The 17,103-nt window shown below is 38.8% G+C and overlaps 1 protein-coding gene across 6 annotated transcripts in view; it reads right to left on the reverse strand.

The window, feature by feature from the left end:
- Window positions 1-211: 211 nt before the first annotated feature.
- The window catches only part of ZDBF2 (zinc finger DBF-type containing 2), a 31,983-nt gene continuing 15,091 nt past the window's right edge, over window positions 212-17,103 (reverse strand). For 5 of the 6 annotated variants that reach the window (XM_059168278.1, XM_059168279.1, XM_059168276.1 and 2 more), the window contains exon 6: window positions 212-12,564. In XM_059168278.1, the coding sequence (XP_059024261.1) occupies window positions 4,956-12,564 (7,609 nt within the window). In that variant the 3' untranslated portion in view covers window positions 212-4,955. The remainder of the gene's footprint in view (window positions 12,565-17,103) is intronic. The other variant, XM_059168280.1, reaches the window with a different exon arrangement.

The following is a 17,103-nucleotide window of genomic DNA, read 5'->3' on the forward strand; positions in this document are numbered from 1 at the left end:
GAGGTTATGGAGAGTAGTATTTGTTAAGTGTACACATAAGCTACCATCTTATGTATGAGTTGGATGGCAAATATAAGGAAATTTCCCTTCCCAGTTGTCTCAAGATCAGTTGTGGAAAAATGCTACTGTTGGTAACTCGGCTTACCCACTACAAGAGCCCCCATTTCAGATGATTAAAAGCTTTTCCTCTAAAATAAAGACAAAGGCTGGATATTTTCAATCACCACTTTTATTCAAACTGACATCACATGGCTGCGATTAGGATACATTGAAAAGTCCACAGAATTTCTGCCCCACCCCCACCCCCGCAAAGCATTAACTATAAAGAAACACCAGACAAACTCAAACTGAGGGACATTCCACAAAGAAACTGGTTTGTACACTTCAAAATGTCAAGTTATTAAATACAAAGAAAGGCTGAGGAACTGCTCCATACAGAAGGAAACTGAACAGTCATGACAGTGTGTGATCCTGGGTAGAATCCTGGACCTATAGAGGGAACTGTAGAACAATCTGTAAAATCCAAATGAGGTCTGTGGAATAGAGTTATACCATTATCAATGTTGATTTCCTGACTTTGATGGTGTGTACTGGGGTTATGGATAAGTGTGATTGTAAAGCAGAGTGTTCACCAGGACCAGTACCATCACCAACACTGCCTGGCTCTCCAGCCTGTGGAGATTAAGAGAATGGCTAACTTGGATGTGATTCTCAGTTCTGTTACATTCAAGCACTCCACTGTGAAAAAGATTGAGAAAACAGAGGATAATGTGTTGACAATGAAAATGAGAATTCAGAGAGCACGGTGAAGTTGCCAAGATGGGCAATGAAGGGAGTAAGAGCCAAAGACAGAGAAGTATAAAGCATTCAAGTATGGGATAAGGGCACTTAAAAAGGCAGATATCCAGTTGGTCTTGGAAATGGGGTAATAATCAGGGTAACAGGGATGAGAGCCATAAAGGAACAGCTAGCCTCAAGCCTAACAGCTTTTATCATATTTGTCAGGAGACCAGCATTCTGTTACCAGCTTCATTAAAAACTAATTATAAATACTATTCAGCAATAAAAACAGAACAAAATACTGATACATGCCACAACATGAATGACCCTCAAACACACTATAGTAAATGAAGAAGCCAGACACAAACACCACATATTGTTGATGCCATTTACATAAAATGTCCAGAAAAGGCTAAACTATACAGACAGTAGATTAGTGGTGTCCTGGCACTGGGGACTGTAATCCCCATCTGAACACAGTAAATAACAACTCATTTGTAATCCCAAAATTGAGGCATAGAGCTATTTAGTGACAATCACAGTACCTAACTCATAGGGCTCTTTGAAGATCAAATGAGATAATACAGGTTAAAAGCTCAGAACGATGCCCGGCACTTAGTAAGTAAGGGCTCAAGATGTACACGCACACACACACACACACACACACGTCCAGCTTAAAAACTTAGAAAATAAAATGCATGTTAAAAAAAACCACATGCATATAATAAATTATAAACGTAAATAAAGTATAAGTTCATACTTATTTAAAGATTCAGCAACAAATTATAGTTCATCCTAGACCTATTTCTTAATCAAGGTAAATTATTTAAAATATTCGGGGAGAACTTTTTAAATACACGTATAAAGTATAAGAAGAACAAAGGAAACTTACTGTCTCATTTCCCAATATTTGGGGTCAAATAAAGTTTAAGGAAATGTTGAGACTCTTCCTCAGCCTCTCATCTTCTCAGGTTGACATTTTGATGTGTTAATTCCCTAATTACATGATTTTTCAGTATGTTCCACATTTTATTATATAGAAAAGTCCTTTAGTGAGTATGGACATCCATCATATATTTTTACTTTAGTAATTTTTTATCACAGAGAGTAGGCTGTTGTTCCGTCTTAGCAATATGATCCTGGACCCAAAACACCCAGAAACCATTACTATTGAGACCCAAGGCCCTGACCTCAGTGACATACGTATACTTTTCCATGTTTTCTTGTCCTTTATAACATACGCTATGATACTGGAGGCATCAAAGTTCTCTCTTCCCACCAGGTGTCAACTAATGATGTGGCTTCTGCCTCCTCAACTCAGTCCCGTTCATTGACTCTTTCGATACAGGTATACGAAGTGAGAAGTTGCTAACCCACTACTCCACCAGAGAAACAAATAGTTGTTAAATTTAATCCTTTGAAATAAGTACTCCATGAACATACCTGTATATCTTTGGTTAAACTATTTCCTCACCAGCATCAACATTTATATTCTCTTCTTTATTATCTCTAAGACCATTTATAAAATGAATTCGTTTTCATTATTCTCTGATTCCTTAAGTGTTCCCAGAAAAACTTCCTAACTTGAGGAGAAAGTAGAGACAAATTTCAATATTTGATAAATTTTATCTTGGCAACTTTGAAAACAAATTTACTCTTTAAACTGCATTATAAAAAATACATTAGTCTTCACATTAGCTTTACATGGAAATATATACTTGCTTGAATATTTAAATATAGTTTCTCTTTACCAAAAAGTGTCACTCAGAGCCCTAATTACACAAATAATTTAAATGCACAAATGCAAAACACACTTCACACAATATTGTCCACATACTGTATAACTTGGGACAATCATAATAAAAATTTATGCAAGATACTGAACAAGGACAAGATTAATAAAATATTCATTGTTGTTATAACTTGATTTATCACTATTAAAAGAATTGAACACACTCTTGAATACACAAAAAACATCCAACTCTTTCATCTAAACTGCAAATGAAGCCAAAATATATTTTGACAAAGGGGCACATCTTGTAGCCTACCAAATTCTGAAAGTAAATCATTTCTACTTTAATTTAAATTATAATTTTTACAATTTCAATTTTTCAAGCTTGTCTAAAATAATGACTACAGGAACTTATAAACATTTGCAAAATGTTAAAAAAAATAATCAGGACTGTACTATACTTTGATTTTTTAGTAATATAAATTTTCAATATAAACCTTTTTTCTCTCAAAAAAATGGTATTTAGAAGAGTCTCCAATGTGAAAAAAGTAGTAAAATTTTTTAACTGTTTTGATCATTTCACTTATAAGAACTGTCCTCTCCGCGTGATGCAATCACAATAGATATGACACAACATATTCATTGAGTACATTATTTCCGTATGATCTGCTTTTTAACTTAAGCCTAAAGCATCCAGAATGCCTACTAATAGTACTTAAGGAAATTGCCCGTGTCTACTTTATAGGGAAAAGATGACACCAGTATCCACAAATAGAATATTTTCACATATTAACTGCTGTTTACTTCATAAACAATAGGACAGTTTTCTTTCTAAATTAAAATTGGAGGAGTATTTTAAACTAGTGGCCCATAGTATCATTTTAAGGAGGGGAATTAAAATATGTTTGTATATGAGGCAAGGCTGAAGTTGCTTTGCAACTAAAAATATAAACATTTGCCCATTTGTTTTTCAACAGAATTATGTTTTAAATTTAGAAGTAAAGAAATTACAACAGAACGCCATAACATACCCACAGGTTAAAAACGGCCCCTGAAATAAAACTACATTTAGACACCAACTGTTACACTATATTTCATTAAGTCTAAAGTAACACATTTTTATCTCTGAAATCATGGTACACTGATCTAGTTTCAATAAGATATGGTTTATACAAGAGAGTTGAAATTCATGTTTCCTTTAACATTAATGATAGAAAGGATCCAGGATCCTTGTCTTAAACAGGGTAATTAGATGTGTCTGTACCAGCTCAACTAGTGTCCCCAAATAAAGGATCTAAACATGTTCTGAGTATCTCAGACCAAACTGCTTATCTTAACATCTTTTGTTTGAACTATTAAAATCCGTTAGTAAGTTTAAGGAAAGCCAAACGAATGTACAAATATGTAGTTTTTCCCTTGCAAAACTGGCCTCCATGTAGGTTATCAGTTTTATTAGATCTTTCGAAATACTAAGATTACAAATAATTAGTTAAGGGCAATTAATGGTCTGCCCAAATTGCCAAAGCTGTAATTTTAGCTCAATTTCAGTTCAATAATTACAGAAAACGATAGGATAGTGGCTGAAATATTTTTAAGAGATAAGGCCATGAAGATAACCCAGCTTTTCATATTAAACCACCAGTACTTCAGGTGGAAAGGAATAAAGGTGGTGGGAAACATAATTACACTGGCAAGATCATTCTCCCCTTAAGATCTAATAATGCTAAAGAAAAACCTACAGAGACTGTATATGTGCATGTGTCCAAATAAGTTAGAAACTTGCAAATCCAATTTAAAGGCAGCAGAAGGAGTTTGTATGTGTGTATAGAAAATCATTAGGCAGTTTTTAAAAACTGGATTAAAGATTACGGAATCTCATTTTCTTAGATGCTTTTAAAAGAAAGATCAATTCTATTTTGTTGGTGATTATTTAAATCAACCTCACTGGAAAGCTGAGATAACTTATTCTAGTTTTTTAATTCTCCAGTTAGAATACGGTATTGACAATGCCACTCTGAAACGCACAGAAGTACATATTCCTTTGTTTCAATTTTTAAAAAGTAAAAATAAGATAGCATTCAATGTTTGTCACATTCATTTTTGCAGTATTATGTCCTGCTGACATGAGATACAATCAAAAAATAAATAAGAGGGACGTGATTTGAAAGAGGAAAAAAAAAAGTGTATATATACTGTGCTAAATTATAGCTGTAAATTAAGGTGAAGCTCTTCTACGGCAAATGGACAAAGGATGCGTTTGGATCTCTAAAAAAAAGAGAGAGAGAGACCTTAAACACTAATTTTAAATGAATTATAAAAGTTCTGAAAAATAATGTCTGTAGCAAAATAGTTGAAGGTAAATTTTTTTCACCGAAGCTGGGAAAGCTAAGCGCACAAATGTGTTTCGAGGGAAGCACGGACTGCTCAGCTCGCCTCCGCGCGTCTAGGCGGTCTCGTCGGCCTCTCGCTTGCTTGACAGCCGAGTCCTCATCCTGTCGGAGGCGGCCACCTGGGAGTACAGGCTTCTCAAAGAGTAGATCTTCACGGGTCGGGAGAGTCGTCGTCTTCTCTTCTTCCGAGAGCGTTTCTTACCATTCCTCCTCCGGCCTGCACCCCGCAGCCCCCGCGGCTTGGGGCCGGAGCCGGGGGCCGTCAGGGACTGTCCCTCGGGCGCTACCGCCGCCGCCGCCGCCACCACCGCCACCGGCGGAGCTCGCGGGACCGAGGGAACCGGGGGGACCGAGGGAACCGGGGGAACCGGGGGAACCGGGGGAACCGGGGGAAGCCGCGGGACCGGGGGAACCGGGGGAAGCCGCGGGACCGGGGGAACCGGGGGAAGCCGCGGGACCGGGGGAACCCGCGGGACCGGAGGAACCGGCGATTCCGCGGGCACCGGCGGATCCGAGGGCACCGGAGGATCCGCGGGCACCGGCTGAACCGACGACCGCAGAACCATGTGGGTGGTGCTCCTCGCCGCCGCCTTCGCCTTTGCCTTCGCCTTGGGGGGGTCGCATTTCTTCTGGTTAAGATGCAGTCGGAGAAACGCGCTCCGGGACTGATACTTGCGACGCAGGAAAGAGTATTTTGAAAGATACTTTCGAATGATATCGTTTACTTTGGTCCGAATCCAAATGGGCCGTCTTTCGGAAGCGAGCCTGGGCTGTGCCTGGAGACTCATCGGTTTATAAGCCTTCGTGGGGAAGTCTGGCTTGTCCTCATTCGTTGTCACCCTCCTCTGAATTTTCTTTTTACCTTCGGAGAACTTCCCGGTACCTGCTTCCGAAGAGGTCCCGGCGGCGTCTCTGGGGACCACCGTTACCTGGAAATTACTTTCCTTTGGAGCTGCGCCTGCGCTCGAAGTCCCTGAAGTCCCCGGCCGTGAGGTCCCCGAAGTCCCCGGCCGTGAGGTCCCCGAAGTCCCCGGCAGTGAGGTCCCCGAAGTCCCCGGCAGTGAGGTCCCCGAAGTCCCCGGCCGTGAGGTCCCCGAAGTCCCCGGCTGTGAGGTCCCCGAAGTCCCCGGCCGTGAGATCCCCGAAGTCCCCGGCCGCGAGGTCCCCGAAGTCCCCGGCCGTGGCACTCGCTCAGGTGAAACAGGGGCCCCCGGATAGGCCAGCAATTCGTCTCTTATGGTCAAAACGGATGTTGGGTCACAGTCTTCAGCGTCTTCATCGCCTGAACTGGAGCTCAGGTCGCTGAGACTAGCTTGAAGCCAGTTAACTCTGTCAGGGTCTGATTCATCTAAGCTCAGAGGAGGATCAATTACAATTTCCTTACTCAGTGGGTCATAGTAATTAAAGGGGCTCCGTTTGTATTTGTACTCTATGCTAACATCCCGACTTCTGGGGGTGCGGTATTTTTTAGCGAAGTTGGCAGTTTCACTGTCCTGAAATTTCATGTTTGAAGAAATAACATAGACTAAGGCATTGGGTTGCAAAGGCTTCAGAACTTTAGTACATGTTTCAGGATATTCATGTGCTCCAATTTTCACTTTCTTTTTTGTTTTTTTGTCCTGTTGAAGCGAACGCTTCCCTGCTGAGTCATCCTCCTGTCCACTGTCTTGTGCGTCTGACTGATTTGAGAAATTGGTTTGAGTTCCATGGCTGACTTTTACAGCCTGACATCGAGCAGCCAGTCGCCATGACTGTTCATAATAAGGCCTCTTGACTGTAGAATGATGGCTAGATTTATCTAAGGCCACTGGAAAGTCATCAGTATCTGAAACGCCACCTGCATTATCATCACAATCTGAAAAAACTTGAATTGCGGTAGTGTCCTGACTCGCGTCAGTCCAAGTAATCTTTTTTTCTTCATTCAAATTTTTTTTTTTTATCTTCCTGGTCTCACCGTCATCGTCAAAGTAACAGTGGAAACGACCTTCCTTAAATTCTTTCACAAGAGCATTAATTTTCATGTCATCCTCTCTCATTATCTGAGACCACGTTTTCCCCACAAATGAAGGAGGGACATGAGGCAAGGCTTCAAGGACAGGTTCATCAGGATCATCTTCTATGACCTCCTTTACCTTTTCCAGGTTCCTGGCAGGATCAACTATGAAAATAGAGGTTGGGTGGGAATCACGGTTTGTTTCTTCTGGGTCCAGAGTCATCTTCTTGTAGAGTCCTGTTTTATTAACGGCTTCTTGAGGCTGGTCAGCGTCAGACTGAAGAGAGCACTGGAAACTCATTCCAGAACCACATGGTTCACAGCTCATACTTTCTGGATCTGCATGTTTTAACTTCAAAATCTTCCCCTTGCTAGCCCTCTGATGGACTGCTGACCCAGAAGAGGCACTACAACGCACTGCAGAAACAGTAGCTTCACAGTGCTTTTCTTTTCGGCCAATGGTTTCTAGACCTTTCCTTTGACGAATGTTGATTCCTTTGTCTTCTTCCTGGAGCTGCTCAGCCATTGGCTCAGCATCGTCTTCCCATTTAAAATCTGTTTTAGGACTATCCGATTCACAACTCTTCTCTTCTGAGTCAATAATTTTCACCATTTCTTTATCAGATTCTTGTGATGAGTAAGTCACAGACCGATCTGGGGGGTCGATTTGAAAATTTATTTCAGAACCGTAAGACTCACAGCTTGACTCCTGCAGAATGATATAGTCTTTCTTCTGGTTTACCACTTTGAAAGTCTCTTTGCACTGGTTTGCCAGTGACTGTGGAGAGGCTTCACAAACATATCCTATTTCAGAACCACAAGAGTCACAGCATTCACCTTCTAGATCATAGCCTTCCGTATTTATACAATTGATGTCTTTGACAGTCATGTCAGGTGAGTCAATCACTGGCTGAAAAGGCATATCAGACTCCGCAATCACTTCACAATCACTATCACTGGTCACCAAGTCCACAAAGAGCATCTTTCTAAGATTTGCTTCTTTAACTGACACTTGAAGTTCATTAACCACTATTTCAAGAGGGACATCAGAATCACACATTAATTCTGAATCACTAGGTTCACTGGTCTTTACTTCCATGCCAAGATGCCTTTCTTTTGGAAGATCTATTTCTTTGCACACCACTTCAGACTGGTCAACTTCTAACTGCAAATGAATACCAGAATCACATTTTATTTCAAAAACACTAGGTCCACAGCTCTTATTTTCTAGGTCATTTTGCAAGTTTATTTCTTTGACAGCCAAAGGAGACTGATCAACCACAAAGGGAACAGGAACATCAGAATCATAACTTACCTCGAAGTCACCTAGTTTGTAGCTCTTATCTTCCAAGTAAATATGGTCTTCCTTCCAGAGACTGACTTCTTTAACAGATTTTTGAAGCTGGTCAGCCACTGACTGAAGATGATCATCAGAAATGAAAGTTATTTCAGGACAAGCGATAGTGCTCTTATCTTCCAAACTGGCATGTTCCCCTTCCAAAAGGTGTGGTTGCTCAACCACTGATTCAAGAGGGACATTTGAAACATAAATTATTTCAGAATCATTGGGTTCATAGTCCTTATCAGCCAGACAAACATGTCCTTCCCTCAGAAGACTTATTTCTGCAATAGCATCTTGAATTTCATTAGGCACAGACTGAGGAGGTTCATTAGAATCAAAATTTATTTTAGGATCACTAGGTTCCACAATCTTCCCTTGCATTTCAACGTGCTCCTTCCAAAGGTTCATCCCCTTAACGACTTCTTCAGTTTGGGCAGCCACTGACTGATGAAGGACATTAGAATCATACATCATTTCAAAACCCTTGGGTTCATCCCTCTTATCTTCCACATCAGCTTCATCCCTCTTATCTTCCACATCAGCTTCATCCCTCTTATCTTCCACATCAACTTCATCCTTCCAAAGGGTTATTTCTTTAACAGTTTCTCTAACCTGCTCAGCCACTGACTGAAGAGGATCCTCAGAATCAAAACTCATTTCAGAACCACCAGATTGACTATGCTTATCTTCTACTAGCTCAGTGTGGTCCTGATCCAAAACAGTTACTTGAGGTTGATCAATTATTGACTCAACCAAGAAATCAGAATCCAAACTCACTTCAGAACCACTACATTGGCTGCTCTTATCTTCCACGTTCACATGACCTTCATTCTCCGGGTTTACTCGTTTAATAGCCCCTTCAGGTTTATCAGCCACAGGCTGAAGAGAAACACCAGAAGAGCGTATTAATTTAGAACCTTTAGTTTGAACCTTTTTATTTTTCATTACAACTTTCCCTTCCTTCCTCAGATTTGTTTTCTTAACCACTTCCCTAAATTGTCCAGTCAATAGCAGATGAGGGTCACCACAATCATATCTTATCTTACAATGACTAGATTCACGGTTTTTATCTTCCAGATGAACATTTTGTTCCTTCAGGCGGGTTAGCTGAGGTTGGCCAATGACTGAATGAAGAGGGGCACCAGTAGCCAAATTTACTGCAAAACCTCTAGCTCCAGTACTCTGACCTTCTAGGACAACACGGTCCTCCTTCAAAACAGCAATGTGAGGCGTTTCGGTCATTAAGTGAGGAAGGACATGAGAACCAAACATTATTCCAGAACTGCTGTATTTATCACTCTCTTTTTCTAGAACATGTTCTTTCTGAACATTGATTTCTTTGACCGCTATCTGCGGTTCAGTCACTAAATAATGAGGGATGTCAGAACCTGTCGCAGAACTACTAAATTTAGGACTTTTACTTTTGAATTTAGCATGCCTTTCTTTTTGGAGCCACATTTCTTTAACAGCGGTTTCAGGCTTGTGAGTCACTGACTGATGAAGATGGACACCAGGATCCAAACTCGTTTCATAAACGCTTAATGCATTATCCTTATCTTGTAAGTACATGTGTTCCTTCTGATGGCTTATTTCTTTAACAGCTATGTTAGGATGATCAGTCATTAAACGGTAAGAAAGGTCAGATTTCAAACTGATTTCAGAAACACTAGGCCCATTACCTTTATTTCCCAAGTGTATGCGCTCTTCCTGAAGATTCATTTCTTTAAGGGGATTGTTAGAATGTCCAGTCATTGAATGAAAAATACCATAATTCAAACTTAATTCGGAACCACTAGGCTCATTGTCCTTATTTTCTAAGTATATCTGCTCTTCTTTTTGAAGATTTAGCTTTTCCATAGCTACTTCAGGAGGGTCAGTCACTGAATGAGAAGGGACATAAAAATCCAAACTTACTTCAGAACCACTGGGTTCATCATTCTTCCTCCCTAAGTGTATATAATCTTCTTTCTGAATGATTATGTCTTTAACAGCCAGTTCAGGTTGATTAGTCCCCGAATGAACAGGTATATCAGAATCAAAAGTTACTTCAGCAACACAAGATTTATTAGTCTGATTTTCCAGATGACTCGGTTCTTCCACATAAATAGCTACTTGAGGCTGGTCAACTCCTGAGCGAAGAAGAATATCAGAGTCAAAAGTTATTGCAGAACTATTTGACCCAGAGTGCTCACCTTCCAAGTTAATGTGCCTCTTTCTTATTTCTTCCATGTCCATCTCAGAATGTTCAGTACCCGACATAGTAGGGGGATCAGATTCAAAAGTCAGCTCAGAACTGGAGCACCCATAGCTCTTAACTTCCATGTCAACATTTAACTCTTTCAGACTTATTTCACGCTGATCACTAGGTGACTGATAAAGAGAAGCACGAGAATCAGAACTTTGATCAGAATTGCTAGATTTAACACTCTTCTCCTCCAGGTCAAGAGCTACTTCTCGAGCGTTCACTTTTTTAACTATTACTCCAGACTGGCCAGGCACCAGTCGAGCATCAGTGTGAAAACTCATTTCAGAACCATGAGAATCATAGTTCATATCCACAGGTTCATTCCTCTCTTCCAGAAGGGGTATGTCTTCAACAGCCCTCTGAGATTCATCAGTCACTGTCTCAAGGGAGACAGCATAATCAAGATGGCCTTCAGCACTGCTGGATTTAAGGTTATTATCTTTCAGGTAGACTTGTCTATCCTTTACGTTTCTTTCTTTGACAACCAGGTGAGGATGCTCAACTACAGACTGAGGAGAAGCATCATTATCAATACTTGTGTCTGAACAACTTGAACCATAGTTCTTATCAACCAAGCCAATGTGAACCTTCTCAAGTTTTGCTTCTGTGACAGACACTGGGAGTTGGTCACCTACTGATTGAAGAGGAAACGGAGAATCAGTACTTACTTCAGAGCTACTAGATCCATAGTTCTTATCAACCAAGTCAATATGTTCCTCCTTAGGAAGGTTTCCTTCTTTTGCAGGTTGCTGGGGGTAGTCATCAGTTGATTGAAGTAAGGCATCACATTCAAAATTAATCTCAGAATCACTAGATTCATAGCTTTCATCAACCAGGCTAATAGGCTTTGCCTTCTGAGCACTTACACCTTTAACTATTACTTGAGTTCGGTTAGTAGCCAAGGGAAGAGAGCCATCACGATCCGAACTCACCACAGAAATGAAAGATGTCTTACTCTTACACTGCAAATCTGCGTACGCTTCCTTTGAAAGGTCTACTTCTTTGGCAGTCACCTTAGATTCATCAGTCAGTGAATGAGGGGAACTGCAGTCAAAACTCATTTCAGAAGCTCTCGAATCATAGTTTTTATCTTCTTGGTCAATTTGCTCCTCCTTCCAAAGGTCTTGTGCAGTCTCTTCCGGTTGATCAGACGCTGACTGAAGAGAGCCACGAGCAAATTTCACTGCAGAAATCACTGAGCTCTTCTGTTCTAAAAAGGCTGACTTATTAAAAACCAAATGCTTTTCCTCTTGGCTATGATCCATACCAGAAAGGAATTTCTCACGGTGCTTTGCTGTAGCATCTTCAAAGGTTCCCTTATTAGAAGGCATGCCACTTTTATTCAGGCTGATTGCTTGGCTAACAGCTAATTTGGAAAGAGATTCAGATTTTAAGGAGCCTTCAGTACCCATAAATTCACGGACTTTAGCGCCAGCTGACAAAGCTTTACGCTGAGATTTTACAGCTTCCTGTATAATCAATTTATCTGAATTTGTACCTAAAGATTTCCTATTTGGTTCTTTAGGTTTCTGATACGAAACTGAAGTTTCTAGATTGGATGACAGCACAGGATTTCTAGAGCCCCTGTCTGGCTGTTCAAGGTATCTGTCAACTTTGTTTGGGTCACATTTTCTGACTGAATCCGAACTGGCTGCTGCTGCTAACTTAGTTGTTTTAGTTGTAACTGGTCTGTCAAAGGAACTTCCAGCTAAACAACTAGCAGGAGCACTAGAAATCACTGATGGACATATTAAGCTTGGTCTAGTATGTGTAGCTTGACCAATACCAACTGGGTTAAATTCTTTCATGCCACTCCCAATTTTCTGAATGAAACCCAAGGGTTGCTGCTGTCCCTTCTCCAGTTTTTGAATAACTGATGGTCTTACTGAAACACCCTGTATACATTCCTGAGATTTGCCGGGTCTAGCATGTAACTCTTTACTAGGTTCAGAACCCTTGCTGGAGCTCTCTCCTTTTACACCAGCGGCATCCTCAGTCGCTTCTTCAGAAACAGAATCATCAACAGGAACCACTTCAGGAGGTGGCGCAGCATTCATAAGAAGTCTCTCATGTTGGGTTGATCTAAAAAGCAAGGGGGAAATCCATAAAAATATTCTAATATCTATTTTAAATGTTAAAATAAATGTACAATAAACGTTTTCTTGCTATCCTGGGCCTGACTGTTAGAGGGCAAAGAATCAAGGCGATCACAGAGGCTATATACCGTGTGTATTTTCAGGGAGGGAAATCAGTAGAGAAGGTGGAGGCAGCTCCACCAATTGCTACTTAATAAACACAAAATGGCTCCTAAACATAAAAAGCTGTTTAAAAAAAAAAAAAAAGCGATATATCATTTATCAGTTATCCCAGCAGTCAACAGCAAAGTGTTACATATGTTACTTAACCTTCTAGGCTTTAGTTCTCTCCCCCCAAAAAGAACATAATGTTATTTTTCCCTCATGAGATTGTTTTGAGGAGTAAATTAGTTGTTATATGTAAGGAGCATTTTTTAAAAGCCTGGAAAATATAATCACTCAAATGTTAGCTATTATTTAACACACTGTTGGGTTTTTTAAAGTTTTTATTTAAACTCCAGTTAGTTAACATACAGCGTAATATTAATTGTGGGTATACAATTTAGTGCTTCGACACTTCCATCAGATGCCCGGTGCTCATCACAAGTTTAACTCCTTAATCCCCATCACCTATTTCACCTCTCCTCCCGCCCACCTCCCTTCTGGTAACCATCCATTTGTCCTTTATAAGAATCTGTTTATTTGTTAGCCTTTCTTTTTTTTCCTCTTGTTCATTTGTTTTGTTTCTTAAATTCCACATGAGTGAATTCATACAGTATTTGTCTTTCTGACTTATTTCACTTAGCATGATACTCTAACTCCATCCATGTCATTACAAATGGCGAGATTTCATTCTTTTTTATGGCTGAGTAATATTCTTCTCTCTGTGTGTGTGTGTGTGTGTGTGTGTGTGTGTAGATAATGCTGCCACACACAAAAATAAATTCAAGATGGATTAAAGACCTAAATATGAAACATGAAACCACTAAAATCCTAGAGGAAAACACAGGAGTAATCTCTTTGACATTGGCTGCAGCAACTTCTTCCTACATGTCTTTCTGGAAAAATAAACTATTGGGACTTCATCAAAATAAAAAGCTTCCGCACAGTGAAGAAAACAATAAAACTAAAAGGAAACCTACCCAAATGGGAGAAGATATTTGCAAATGACCTATCTGAAAATGGTTAATATCCAAAATAGAACTTATAAAACTCAACCCCTAAAGAACAAATAATCCAATTTAAAAATGGGCAGAAGACATGAACAGACATTTTTCCAAAGAAAACATACAGATGGCCAACAGACACATGAAAAGATATCTAGCATCATTCATTGTCAGGGAAGTACAAAATCAAAACTACAATGAGATGTCACCTCACACCTGTTAGAATAGCTAAAATCAGGGGCATCTGGGTGGCTCAGTCAAGTGTCCAACTCTTGATTTTGACTCAGGTCATGATTTCAGGTCCACGAGAGCAATTCCTGCACCAGGTTCTATGCTGGGCATGGAGCCTGCTTAAGATTCCCTCCCCCACTCTTCCTCTGCCCCTCCCCACCACCAAAAAAAAATTTTTAATTGCCAAGAGGAGTTGAGTTAATGGAACATGGTAATCCCAGATGGGACCTTGAAACAGAAAAAGTCATTAGGTAAAAACTAAAAGCAGCTGAATTAACTACAGAACTTAGTTAATGTATTAGTATTGTTATTAATTGTAACAAATGTGCCATAGTAATGTAAGTTCTTAGTAATAGAGAAACTAGGTAGAGAAGGTATATAGGAACTCTGTACTACTATCTCAAGTTTTCTGTTGATCTAAAACTGTCCTAAAGTGTAGTCTATTAAAAATAAATAAGTTTTTAAAAATAGATTAATACCTAAAAAATACCTTTATTAAATATTTTTCAATTTGAGAGATGCTTTAATCATCTAAGAGAAATGTATACATGCTCAGCCACATGCAACTTTTCTTTAACATGTCATAAATATCATTACTTCTTTCCCATAAAAATTTATTATAATTAACACTAAAAGAACATTTTTTTGGTATTTGTAAAATTAAGAAGTTAACCCAGATATCAGAATAATACAGGGCAAAGAAATTCCAGCATGTTTCACACTTCTGAACTCTAATCAATAAAGTGCAGTACAATTACCATTTTACCCTAATTTTTCAGAACCCTAGAAGACTATCACAACATTCTCAAAATAAAATTAATCTTGTAACATTTGGCAACGGAAATAAGGCGGAATCATAAAATCAAACAATTCGGCAAAATCCAAAAAATGTTAGGAATCACCATCTAGGTGCTTTGATTTACCTCACATGTGGTTAAAATTAACTAAATCACAATCTATATTTCTACTCATTTTAAATTAATTTCACAACAAAAAGCCCTCTAAAAATCTAACCATTAAAGATTAAAACCCCTTTTATATGATTCTTGTGCTAAATTTTTGAAATCTATAAATAAAATAAAAACTACACATCAAACCTATGAGATGTAAGCAAAATGGAAACCTCATACTTTTAAATCTTCCACTAAAAAAAGAATTAGCAGACACAAATTAACTAAATGAGCACTTAATTCACAAAGAAAGATAATCAAATTTCCCCCCACCCAGGAAATCTGAGGAAATTAATTAGGAAAAAGGAAAACCAAAAAATAGAAAAAAAAAATAAAGAGCTGATTTCAAAAAGATTAAAATAGAAAAACCTACAATGTCTAGATAAGGGGGAAGAGAACAAATTTTTAGAAATAAACTCTGTAATTTATGATGCTTATAAACATAAATAATGTGTTAGCATGGGATAAAAAAAAAACTCGAGGTTAAAAAAATGGAATTCAAAATCAGATCTACTGATGGGAACGTAGATATAGATCCACCAACAGAGGAATTTACGTTACAGGTAACAGGGAACAGGTTACAAGTGATATTTTGCTGTTTTTAAAGTCGTCTCCACACCCACCATGGTGCTCAAAACACACAACCAGATCAAGAGCTTCATGCTCTACCCACCCAGCCAGCCAAGCGTCCTTACAGGTGACATTTTATATCAATGGAGATAATTAATATACTTTTACAAAAAAATAAGAAGTCCTGCCTCACATCACATATGGCAACAAATTCCAGGAAGATTAAAAATATTTAGAAGCAGAAATAAGGACATGAAGAAAAAGACATGAAAGAAGCCATAAAGGAAAATTCCGTTTACGTCTCAGTATGTCAGAATGTTTAATTTCGATATGGTAAAGGACAATACACACAGATGAAAGACACATGACAGATGCTGGGAAAATAATTATATTTAAAATACAAAGGACTATTATCTATAAATCTTGTATACAAATCCAAAATACAGAAACAATTCAATAGAAAAACATGCAATGTCTACAAATAATCCATAAAATAAACATATGGCTGAAAAAAAAAACTTATGTAAAGAGATGTTCTATTTTACGCATAAGTAAATAAAGGCTAATGAAGGGATATGCCTTTTTGGCCTATTATGGGGAAAAAAAGAAGTTGCTAATCCCAGTGTTAGCAAGCACAACAGTAAATGAGCACTCTCATAGACTACTGGGGTATATGTATGTTATATAATTGTATATAATTTGGCATAGTCTTCTAGGAAGTGTCTCAAGAATTTTAAAGTTCCACACACCACCTGAGTAACAAAATAAGTAACAGTAAGTTATTAACACCCATTGGAGACACAGCCATGAGTTTAAAATTATAAAACAGATAAATAAGGTAACCAGAAAGCTCTTCTTTATGGAGGCTAATATATGTAATAACTGTTTCAGGGAAAAATCATCCATGAACGCTTACAATAAATGGGTGGAAATGAGAAACAGCATATTTATTTACACAGTCTCAAAGTAGTTCTCCACAAGTCTTACTAATTATAATGGGGAAAGAGTAACATTAGAGAAGCCACCTTAATTAAGTGCTCCAAGTTAACATCACCAGCCATGAGACATGGAAACATCATGGATCGCTTGAATACACTGAGAAGGGCACAACACCAATTATAATTTACTCTTGTTCCAAATGCATAACCTAACTTTAATCATGAGAAAGTGTCAGGCTTATCCCAATTTGGGGAGATCCTACAAAATAACTGGCCAGCAGAGTCCAAGGCTTGAAAGCCTTGAAAGCCTGGGCAACTGTTCCTGATTAAGAGTGTCTGAGATGGGGCAGCTAGATGCCATGTGTGATCCTGGACTGAATCCTGGTCCCAGAAAAAGGACATTAGGAAGACAACTGACAAAATCTGAAGGGGGACTGTAAATAGCATGTAATTTCATGGATTTGATCATTGTACCATCATTATTTTAGATTTAACATTTGAAGACTCCAATGTTTTTGTAGCAGTTTTACAACTTTTCTGTAAGCCTGAAACTATTTCAAAATGAAAGTTTAAAAGATAGAAAATATTTTCTAAGGCCCAGAAACTTGAGCCCAGAAGTTCAAGTTCTAGAATTCTATATCACAGAAATAGCTGCATGTATAAATGTCTGTTGAAGCATTGCTTATACAAG

Source organism: Mustela lutreola, chromosome 3 (assembly GCF_030435805.1).
Source record: "Mustela lutreola isolate mMusLut2 chromosome 3, mMusLut2.pri, whole genome shotgun sequence".
NCBI classification, from domain to species: domain Eukaryota; kingdom Metazoa; phylum Chordata; class Mammalia; order Carnivora; family Mustelidae; genus Mustela; species Mustela lutreola.